At 43.7% G+C, this 12190-nt stretch overlaps 1 protein-coding gene across 3 annotated transcripts in view; it reads right to left on the bottom strand.

The window, feature by feature from the left end:
• The window catches only part of sycp2l (synaptonemal complex protein 2-like), a 291748-nt gene that overhangs the window by 256582 nt on the left and 22976 nt on the right, over positions 1-12190 (bottom strand). For all 3 annotated transcript variants that reach the window (XM_085988796.1, XM_085988797.1, XM_085988798.1), the window contains 2 exons: positions 6738-6842; positions 6629-6653 (listed from right to left, as the gene is read on the bottom strand). In XM_085988796.1, the coding sequence (XP_085844922.1) occupies positions 6629-6653; positions 6738-6842 (130 nt within the window). The remainder of the gene's footprint in view (positions 1-6628; positions 6654-6737; positions 6843-12190) is intronic.

The following is a 12190-nucleotide window of genomic DNA, read 5'->3' as shown; positions in this document are numbered from 1 at the left end:
AGCTGTAAAAAGTAGTTCTCCCCTTAAAAAAGGTACATACACTACAGTCAGAGCCTCCGTTATTTCATCCCTTGCTTCTCTTAACAGCCTGGGATACATTTCATCCAGGCCTGGCGATTTATCTACTTTCAAAGATGCTAAACCCCTTAATACTTCCTCTCTCACTATGTTTATCCTCTCTTCCATTCGCAACTCCACAGATAATGAAGAAGTCTGTGCCCGCATGCAGCGAGACCTGGACAACATTCAGGCAACAAGTGGCAAGTAACATTCACGCCACACAAGTGCCAGGCAATGACCATCTCCAACAAAAGAAAGTCTACCTCCCCTTGACCATCATTGAATCCCCCACCATCAACATCCTGGGGGGTCACCACTGACCAGAAACTTAACTGGACCAGCCTCATTAATACTGTGGCTACAAGAGCAGGTCACAGGCTAGGTATTCTGCGGTGAGTGTCTCACCTCTTGACTCCCCAAAGTCTTTCCACCATCTACAAGGCGCAAGTCAGGAGTGTGATGGAATACTCTCCACTTGCCTGGATGAGTGTAGCTCCAACACTGAAGAAGCTCAACACCGGCCAGAACAACGCAACCCATTGGATTGGCAGCCCATCCACCACCTTAAACATTCACTCTCTCCACCACCGGCATACCGTGGCTGCAGTGTGTACCATCTACAAGATGCTGCAGTGCATCGCACCAAAGTTTCGACGGCAGCACCTCCCAAACCTGTGACCTCTACCACCTAGAAGAACAAGGGCAACAGGTGCATGTTAGCAGGAAGTGCCTCCAGCTGCTTGAACTCATGCCAATGGTTTCTGAGCTTATGGGGCAGCTGGATTCACTGCAGGGCATCCGGGTGGCTGAGTGCATCATGGATCACAGGTTCCAGGAGGTGGTCACCCCACAGCCAGATAGAGTTCAGAATAGCAAGTGGTTGGCCACCCGGAAGGGTAGGAAGAGGCAGGCAGTGCAGGAATCCTCTGGGAGTGTGGCACACTCAAACATTCAAACTGATATTCAGCATTGACGACACCTCAAAGGAGTGCATTCCTCAGCCTGGCACCATGAGGCAAAAGACTGCACTGGGGGCTACAGCAAAGTGTAAGAATGCAGTAGTAATTGGGGATTCAAGAGTCAGGGGACAGACAGGAAGTTCTGCTAGCGTTGACAGGAGACCCGTATGGTATGCAGCCTCCCTGTTGCCAGGGTAAGGGACATCATGGAGAGGGTGCAGAACATTCTGTGGCTGGGGGTGGGGGGGGTAGAAGAGCCAGAAGTCATAGCCCATGTTGGAATATAATGACATAGGGAGGAAGGTGGTTGAGGTCCTGTAGTCAGAGTTTAAGGATCTAGGGAGGAAGTTAAAAAGCAGGACCTCAAAGGTAGTAATCTCTGGATTACTCCTGTAGAGTATAAATAGGAAGATATGGCAAGTTAATACATAGCTGGAGACATGGAGTAGGAGGGAGGGCTTCAGATTCCTGGCAGGAGGGACCTGTTCAAGATGGATGGGTTTGCACCCGAATAGAGCTGGGACCAATATCCTTGCAGGCAGGTTAACTCGTGCTGTGAGGGAGGGTTTAAACAAATTCAGAATTAGTTGGAATCATAGAAAATACAAACAGGTCTAAGTTAGGTTTAGAGTGCATGTGTGTAAATGCACGAGGTGTGGTTAACAAAGTTGGTGAGCTGCAGGTGCAAATAGCCATGTGGGAATATCATCTAGTGGCAATAACTGAGACCTGGCTCAAAAAAGGGGAGGATTGGATGCTTAATATTCCTGGGTACAAGGTATTCAGGAAAGATCCGGGGGGGGGGGGGGGGGGGGGCAGTTTTGATTAAGGAAAATATTAGTGTTGGAAGAGAATGTCCTTGAGTGATCAAAAACAGAATATTTGTTTGGAGTGAAGAAACACTAAAAGGAGCTATTATGCTACTTAGTGTATTTTATAAGACACCAAATAGTGAGAAGGAGATAGAGGAGCAGATTTGCAAAGAAATTACTGACAGGTGCAAGAATGAGAGACTTTAACTCCCCCAATATTGAATGGGGCAGTGATTGTGTGAAGGGCAGACATTTCTGAAGTATGTTCAGGAGAACTTTCTTGATCAGTATATTTCCTGCCCAATGAGGAAGGAGGCATTGCTGGATCTAGACCTGGGGAATCAAGTGGGTCAAGTGGAGAATGTCACAGTTGGAGAGCATTTTGGAAATAGTGATCATAGTATCGTAAGGTTTAGATTAGTTATGGAGAAGGACAAGGAGCAATCTGCAATAAAAATACTTAACTGAAGGAGGGCTAATATCAGCGAATTGAGGGGGGATCTGGCCCAGGTAAATTGGAGTCAAAGACTGACAGGTAAAAAGGAAATGGAGCAATGGGCAGCCTTTAAAGAGGAGATGGTTCGGGTACAGTCTAGGTGCATTCCTAGAAGGTGGAAAGGGAGGGCAACCAAAGCCAGAGCTCCCTGGATGACGAAGGAGTTGGAGAGGAGACTCTTGCCACAGAATACCCAGCCTCTGACCTGCTCTTATAACCACAGCATTTATGTGGCTGGTCCAGTTAAGTTTCTGGTCAATGGTGACCCTCCAGGATGTTGATGGTGGGGGATTTGGCGATGGTTATGCCGTTGAATGTCAAGGGCGTGGTTAGACGCTTGCTTGTTGGAGATCGTCATTGCCTGGCACTTAAGTGGCAGGTAACATTCGCACCACACATCAGTTTAAGCCTGAATGTCGTCCAGGTCTTGCTGCATGCGGGCATGGACTGCTTCATTATCTGAGCAGTTGCAAATGGAACTGAACACTGTGCAGTCATCAGCGAACATCCCCACTTCTGACCTTAGGATTGAGGGAAGGTCATTGATGAAGCAGCTGAAGATGGTTGGGCCTAGGACACTGACCCGAGGAACTCCTGTAGCGATGTCCTGGGGCAGGGATGATTGACCTCCAACAACCACGACCATCTAGGGGGGCACGGTGGCATAGTGGTTAGCACTGTTGCCTCACAGCGCCAGGGACCCGGGTTCAAATCTGGCCTCGGGTGACTGTCTGTGTGGAGTTTGCACATTCTCCCCGTGTCTGCGTGGGTTTCCTCCGGGTGCTCCGGTTTCCTCCCACAGTCCAAAGATGTGCAGGTTAGGTTGATTTGGCTATGATAAATTGACCCTTAGTGTTAGGGGATTAAATACATGGGGTTACAGGGATAGGGTGGGATATGTGTCGGTGCAGGCTCAATGGGCCAAAATGGCCTCTATCTGCACTGTAGATTCTGTGATTCTGTGATCTTCCTTTGTGCTAGGTATGACTCCAGCCAGTGGAGAGTTTTCCACCTGATTCCCATTAACTTCAATTTTACTAGGGCTCCTTGATGCCACATTTGGTCAAATGCTGCCTTGGTGTCAAGGGTAGTCACTCTCTCACCTCCCTCTGGAATTCAGCTCTTTTGTCCATGTTTGGACCAAGGCTGTAACGAGGTCTGGAGTCAAGTGGTCCTGGCGGAACCCAAATTGAGCATCAGTGAGCAGGTTATTGGTGAATAAGTGCCACTTGATAGCACTGTTGAATACACCTTCCAACACTTTGCTGATGATTGCAAGTAGACTGATGGAGCAGTAATTGGCAGGATTGAATTTGTTCTGCTTTTTGTGGACAGGACATACCTGGGAAGTTTACCACATTGTCAGGTGGATGCCAATGTTGTAGCAACACTGGAATAGCTTGGCTAGAGGTACAGCTAGTTCTGGAGCACTAGAGGTTTTTAAAATCTTGAACGATTTACATAGAGTAAATAAAAAGAGAAACTGTTTCCAATGGCTGAAGGCTCGATAATGACAGGGTACAGATTTAAGGTGATTGGCAAACGAATCAGAGGCAACTTGAGGATAACTTTTTTTTTTAAATGCAACAAGTGGTTAGGATTTGGAATGCCTGATAGGGTGGTGGAAACAGATTCAACAGTAGCTTTCAAAAGGGAATTGGATAAATACTTGAAGGAGAAAAAATTGCAGGGATATGGAGAAAGAGCGGGGGAGTGGGACTAACTGGATTGCTCTTCGAAAGAGTCGGCGCAGACTCGATGGGCCAAATGGCCTCCTTCTGTGCTGCACTATTCTATGGAACATCATCACCTACAATATCCCCTCCAAGTCACACACCATCCTGACTTGGAAATATATCACCATTGGGTCAAAATCCAGGAACTCCCTACCAATACTCCCTTTAAGCTGCATGGACGCACAGTCCTCAAGTTCCTGTGCAACTGGCTTTGAAATAGAAAAACTGCGCATGCGCGGTATTATGAATGGGCCGCGCAGCCCATTAAAGGGTCCACATGATCCCAAAAAAATTACAGGGACGATTGCTTCCTACCTCACAGCACTGTGGGTGTACCTTCACCACATGGACTGCAGGAGTACCTTCACCACATGGACTGCAGGAGTACCTTCACCACATGGACTGCAGCAGTTCAAGGTGGCAGCTCACTACCACCACCTCATGGGCAATAAATGCTGGCCTTGTCAAGAACGCCCACATCCAGCGAATGAATAAAAAATCCTGTAGAAACTGTGCGTGGGCGGGGTTGAAATCGAAGTGTCTACTTAATGACCCAAGGTCACACCTTTCCTGTCCAACAACATTTTATCTTCGCTGAATCTGAAGAGTCTCGAGGCACTTGCTCCCGTCTGCCAGCCCTGAAGTCATTCCCATCATCTTCGGGTGGCAGATGGATTAAAAAAGAGAGACCCCCGGCCGTTCAAATTGGCCAAGTCTCACTTCCTTCATGAAGTGGCTTCCGCCGACTTCGGAACCCCTACACACCGATTCCTCCCAGAGTTAAAATCTACCCCAGGATTTCAGAAACCCACACTATGGTGAGCCCCATGCTTTACTTAAGGGCTTAGGGAAAACATTCCAAAGGGGGAATATCCCTCCTTAAATATACACAGTCATTTATATTACTGTTCTCTTCAAAGAAAATTATACAGCAAGCTTTACTGGGTTAGGAAAAAATGAATTATTGCAGCATTGCACAAATGTAGAAAATATACAGCATGAAATAAGCTGTTCAACAAAGTGTCACTCAGTATCAACAGATCACAGTTTCACAGTGATGCAGTGAAGTTCATTCCTCTTAAACAGTTCACCTTCTGTACTTGGAGAAACTGGTGCACTATTTCTATTTAAAAGTGAAAATGGAAATTAATTACATTTGTATTGGATCTTTCATCAGGACATCCTAAAGCAATTCATAGCCAATGGAATTACCATTTTGAAGTGGAGTCATTGTTATGCAGGCGAACACAGCAGGCAATTTGCACATGGCAAGGTCCCACAAACAGCCATGAGATAAATGATCAGTTAATCATGATGTTGGGTGAGGGATAAATTTTTGCCAGGACTATTACCTTCTCTTCTAATGGAATCTTTTACATCCAATAGAGAAAGTAGAGAAGGCATCAGTTTAACGTTTCATCCGAAAGACATCAGCCCGTATTCCGTAAGTGCCCCGCAAGTTCTGGGTTTCCACGTGCGATGTGTATGCAAGAAAACCCAGAACTTGCGATCTGTCAAGATTCTGCTCGACAGATTGTACCCATCAGCAGGAAATGGACATTTGCTGGCGCAGGGTTGGGCTATTTGCCCAACTACTGCCCAGTGAATGTCCACAGAACACTTACGCCTGGTAAAAGCAGGCGCAAGGCCTTCCTTCACCAGCGTAATGGTTTTTAATTAATTTAATTATTTAAATATTCAAAAACCTTTAAAATTAGTTTAAGTTAGTTTTGGCCCCTTTAAAAATATTTAAATTTATTTTTCAAAAAATTAAATTTTTCTTTTAAATGTTTAATGAAATTGTATTCTAATAAATTTTGAACGCGATGGTTTATTTTTTTATTTAAGTACTGTGAAAGTGTTTTTTTTTTTTTTAAAAAAGGACATTCTTATTATGCTTGTGGGGATTCCGTATGTAAATGGAATCCCCACAAGCATAATAGGAATCCCACTTTGAGATTGGTTGGGCTGGCCCACGTGATCCCAGGGACGCTTGCGAACTGTGCGCGCCCCTGGGATACATGGGCCTGTACACAGGCATACGCCTGCAGGCCCAGGAGTGCAGGTCTCAGAAGATCTGGAGAAATCAGGTAGGTACATGATTTACTTGCTTTTCGGAGGCATTCGCCCACGGCGAGCCTCCGACCGCAATTTTCACATCATCTCCGACAGTGCAGCACTCCCTTAGCACGGCACTGAATTGCCAGCCTGGATTATATGCTCACTTCTCTGGTGTGGTGCGTGAACCCACAACCTACTGATTCAGAAATGAGACTGCTAGCACTGCGCCAAGGCTGACAAATATATTTCAAGTGTGCTCGACAACAATATACAAAACCCAACATAAAATTACAAACCTCTGAAGTGAATCTAGTACATTTTTCAGCATAAACTGCTTTTTCAGTTACTGTACAAGGTTACATTTCATATCTTAGAATGTTAACATGCAATGAACTTGTTCCCATATAGAACACTAACCCAACAAGTAAAATCAACAATTTTGATGATCCCTGATCTGATGGATAACCTTACCCCCAGTCGAGGGCCTAAGAAGGATAACCTTACCTTCACTGCTGCATTTGCAAATAGCCTAAGAAACAAAAAAAATGCAATAACTGCACAAGTTTGAGAAGCAATATGAAAATTGTTTTATACCAACAAAATGCATAATTACCAATACAGTATCAAAAATATCTTCAACAAGGGTCGCAAGTGCTTCACTTGATTTCAGTTCTGCAGTTTTCAAAAATTCAGTAGCTCGTTCAAACCATAGGAGCATGTAAAACAAATGAACAGGCTTCATTAATTTAGGAATTGGAATTTGTAAGCTGCTGGTAATTATATAAAACTGTTAAATTTCCAACAAACATTCTCAAAAGATTAACACATTGTGGAGCATAGTCAGCTGAATACATTATCAGCATTCACTGCATATTAGGGAAATGTTTCCTTAGTTTAGTGATCAGTTCTATATTATGCAGAGTACTCAAATCATTCCAAATCAAGTCCTTAACAATCCATTTTAGATTGCAACTCACTTCAGTGTTTTATACACTCAGTATTTGTAAGAATCTATGCTGCTTTATAGACCAACCCAGAAGTACTTGGAGATTTAAACCTGAAACTCTGATGCAAGTTACTAACCTGTACACAAGAAATGTGCTGAATATTCAACTAAAATGTCTCATCAGACATCATCTAATTCAATGTGTGTCGCCCTGTTGGCTGGGAAGCTTTCCAATGTAGCACTGTCCATTCATGAGGTACTGTATGCAACACTATGGGAGAATTGCAAGCCTAACCAGGCAGTAGTTCTTTTTAAATAAAAAAACATACATCAGGGTGAGGAATGTCAGTGCAGGGGAGAGATCATTGTCTCAGCAAGAACTTGCATCAATAGGAATATCCAATATAAATGTATTATTTTGTCACACTAACCATTATTATTGCCTCTCTGAAAGGGAATACAGAGAAGGGCCATCTTTTCACAGATGATATTGTGTCATTGGCACACTGAACTGGGATCCAATGCATTCCACCCGCCATCTTGAACAATGAGCTAACCAATAAAATATGGTGATGGGTGCCCCCCAATGGTTCTGCACTGCTCAAGAGAGAAATTGAAGATATTGATACAAGATGGAAGGTAAAGGAGTGTTGGTAGTTCATGCAAGGATAAAATAACATTGGGAGAATACAAGGGCCTTAAAAGTCACATGCATGAGGATTGCCTCAAAACTCAAAGATTGGGGATACAATGTAATATTCTCTGGTATAATCCCAATGTTTGGGAACAGAGAAGAGTTCAAGAAAATTGTAGTAAATAAGTGGCTGGCAATCTGGTGTATAAAGAATATTACCTTTATAAGTAACAATATTCTTAGGAGAAAAAAAAACTGGTACAAGAGAGAAATAAAGCAGGAACAAGGTTTATAATGAACATGGAGGCAGCTGTTGGGAATCATTTGAACTGGATATGTGGTGGGGAGGGGATAGAAGAGGAAAGAGAAGGAATCTGGGTCCCAAGTGAGACCGATCATAAATTAAAGGTAAAATCAACAGGCAGGTATAAATATAGAAACTGAGGAGCCACAGGTACCAGATACCAGAGACAGGTGAATACAACGGCCAAGAAGCCAGGCAAAACTACAATAAACGTGAACTCTAGGAGCAGTAGAAATAAAGTACCAGAACTGAATGCTGTATGGAGCAACAGGGAAATAGAATGTAGCAGAAACATGACTGACGCCAGAGGTTGGTACACAGCAGTACTAAGTAATCAGAAGAGAGCGCAGACAGGTAAGGAAATGTGTAACCCTATAAGTCAGGGACACTGGGAGATTAGAAAATTGATCCCGTGCCAGATGGAAAGTTACCAAATGAACTACTCCAGTTAGAGAGTTTTGTGAAAAAGACAATCAGGATAAAACATGTAGGAACACAGTTTGCGCTACGAGATAAAAGGGGCATATAAAACAGGAAAGTTAGTTTAGTGGGCAGCTTCAATCAACCAAATCTAAATTGGGAATACCCAAGCAGTTTAGAACGCAAGTTGGTAAACTTAATGCATGCCTCACCCAGTGTGTCAGGGAAGACAGTGCACATCTTGACTTGGTAATAAGTGAACCAGATAACATACAGGAAATGGAGGGCATGGAAACCTTGAGGGAGAGTGACCACCGAATGAAGAAGTTGGAGATGAATTGCGATTCAGACATCCTGAGGAGCAGTAGCCCAGTATATAGAATTTTATAAAGGCTCGTTTCTTAAAAATGAGATAGATAGCTTAAGCAAATTGATTGGCAGGATTCGTTTAACATTTCAGTAAAGATGGAACATCTCAAAAGGCATAATGTAGAATATGTACATAGGAACAGGAGTAGGCCAGTCAGCCCCTTGAGCCAGTTTCCACCATCCCATCAGGTCATGGCTGATACGTACCTCAACTTCATTGACCCGCCTTTCATAGAATCATAGAAAGTTACAGCACGCAAGGAGGACATTTCAGCCCATCGTGTCCGCGCCAGCCAACAAAGAACTATCCAGCCTAATCCCACTTCCCAGCTCTTGGTCCGTAGCCCTGCAGGTTACAGCATCCCAAGTGCACATCCAAGTACTTTTGAAAATGTGGTTAGGGTTCCTGCCTCTACCACCCTTTCAGGCAGTGAGTTCCAGACCCCCACAACCCTCTGAGTGAAGAAATTTCCCTCAAATCCCCTCTAAACCTTCCACCAATTACTTTAAATCTGTGCCCCCTGGTTTGTGACACCTCTGCGGAGGGAAATAGGTCCTTTATACCCACTTTATCTATGCCCCTCATAATTTTATACACCTCAATAAGGTCTCCCCTCAGCCTCCTCGGTTTCAAGGAAAACAGACCCAGCCTATCCAGTCTTTCCTCATAGCTAAGATTCTCTACTCCTGGCAACATCCTTGTAAATCTCCTCTGTACCCTCTCTAGTGCAATCACATCTATCCTGTAATGTGGTGACTAGTGTAAAGTCTGTGGGTTGTATAGCGAAGTAATACACAGACTACAAGAGTAACTTAAACAGGACTTTACTATTCGAAGGTCAGGGCGAATCTGCCCAATAAATCCTGACACAGCACTTATATACTGGTGTGGTCACTGTCGGTATTACAGTATACAGCAGCCAAGATAAAGTAGTGCCACACCTAAAATAGTTCTCTTAAAGGTGAACGGTTACATACAATAGTTCTCTTAAAGGTAGAACAGTTACATACACTACAACTAGAACTGCATGCAGTACTCTAGCTGAGACCTAACTAGTGTTTTATACAGTTGAAGCATAACCCCCCTGCTCTTGTATTCTATGCCACAGCTAATAAAGGCAAGCATTCCGTGTGACTTCTTAACCACCTTATCGACCTGGCCTGCTACCTTCAGGGATCTGTGGACATGCACTCCAAGGTCCCTTTGTTCCTCTACACTACTCAGGTGTCCTACCATTTAACGTGTATTCCCTTTCCTTGTTAGCCCTCCCCAAATGCATTACCTCACACTTCTCCAGATTGAATTCCTTTTGCCACTGTTCTGCCCGCCTGACCAATATAGATATTTTCCTGCAGTCTACAGCTTCCTTCTTCAGTATCAACCACACAGCCGATTTTAGTATCATCTGCAAACTTCTTAATCATAACCCCTATATTCAAGTCTAGATCATTGATATATACCACAAAAAGCAAAGGACCTAGTACTGAGCCCTGCAGAACCCAACTGGAAACAGCATTCCAGTCACAAAAACACCCATCAACCATTACCCTCTGCTTCCTGTCGCCGAGCCAGTTTTGAATCCAACTTGACACTTTGCCCTGGATCCCATGGGCTTTTAACTTAGTCACCAGTCTGCCATGTGGAACCTTATCAAAAGCCTTGCTAAAGTCTATACACTACATCAAATGCACTACCCTCATTACCTCCTCAAAAAATTCAATCAAGTTTGTCAGACACGACCTTCCCTTAACAAATCTGTGCTGACTATCTTTGATTAATCAGTGTCTTTCTAAATGAAGATTTATCCTGTCCCTCAGAATCTTTCCAATAATTTTCCCACCACTGAGGTTAGGCTGACTGGCCTGTAATTACTTGGTCTATCCTTTTCTCCCTTTTTAAACAAGGGTACCACATTAGCAGCCCATCAGCACCACACCTGAAGCCAGAGAGGATTGTAAAATGGTCAGGGTCTCTGCTATTTCCTCTTTCACTTCGCTTAACAGCCTGGGATACATTTCATCCGGGCCTGGGGATTTACCCAATTTTAAAGCTGCTAAACCCCTTAATACTTCCTCTCTTACTATGTTTATTTCATCTAATATTTCACACTCCTCCCCCGATAGCAATGTCTGCTTCGCCCCTCTCCTTAATGAATACTTTGCATCTGTTTTCACAAAGAACCCTACCGACGTCTCTCGCCTCCACACACAGATCTCTAATAGGCCCAACCCTTTCTTTAGTTATCCTCTTATTTTTAATATATTTATAAAATATATTTGGGTTTTCCCCGATTTTACTTGCCAAGAATTTTTCATGCTCTCTTTGCTTTCCTAATATCCTTTTTAATTGCACCCCTGCACTTTCTGTACTCCTCTAAAGATTCTGGAGTATTTAGCCCTCGGTACCTGTCATACACCTGCTGTTTTTTCTTGATCCTACCCTGTATGTCCCTCGACATCCAGGGAGCTCGAGATTTGTTAGTCCCACCTTTTTTCTTTAAGGGCAGAGATTTGGTCTGAACCCTCTGGATCTCCTCCTTAAATGCCTCCCACTGGTTTACCTTCAAGTAGCTGTTTCCAGTCCACTATGTCTAAATCCCCTCTGAGCTTAGCAAAATTTGCTTTTCCCCAATTTAGAATTTTTATTCCTGGTCTACCCTTGTCCTTTTCCATAACCACCTTAAATCTAACAGATTTAGCACCAAAATGCACCCCCACTGATACGCCTTCTACCTGCCCAGCTTCATTCCCTAAAACTATGTCCAAAACCGCCCCCTCCCTCGTTGGGCTTACTACATACTGGCTAAAAAAGTTCTCCTGGATGCATTTTAGGAATTCCACACCCTCGATACCCTTCACACTAATTTTATCCCAGTTAATATTGGGACAGTTGAAATCCCCTATTACTGCCCTATAGTTTTTGCTCCTCAGAAATTTGTCTACATATTTATTCTTCTGTCTCCCTCTCACTGTAGTACACTCCTAGCAGTGTGATCGCCCCTTTTTTGTTTTTTAAATTCGACCCATATGGTCTCATTCGATGATCCCTCCAATATCATATCCCTCCTCACAGCTGTAACAGTTTCTTTAATCAATACCGTGATCCCCTCATTTTACCTCCCTCTCAATCCAGTCTGAAAATCCTGTAACCAAGAATGTTGAGCTGCCATACCTGCCCCTCTTTCAGCCACGTCTCTGTAATAGCTATACTATCATAGTCCCAAGTATCTACCTGTGCCCTCAGCTCATCTGCCTTGTTCACTATACTCCTTGCATTGAAGTATATACCATTTAGTACAGGCAAACCTCCTTGTTGACTACTATCTAGCCCTTGATTCCTCGGTCCTTCCAATTTACTTTCTATGTTTTTGTTTTCCAATTCCAGTCTTTCTT

The sequence above is a fragment of the Somniosus microcephalus genome, chromosome 5 (assembly GCF_052327205.1).
Source record: "Somniosus microcephalus isolate GS21.2 chromosome 5, FLI_Smic_1.0, whole genome shotgun sequence".
Classification (NCBI taxonomy): domain Eukaryota; kingdom Metazoa; phylum Chordata; class Chondrichthyes; order Squaliformes; family Somniosidae; genus Somniosus; species Somniosus microcephalus.
Note: the sequence above shows the minus strand (reverse complement) of the source record. Positions and strands in the feature narration are given on the sequence as shown.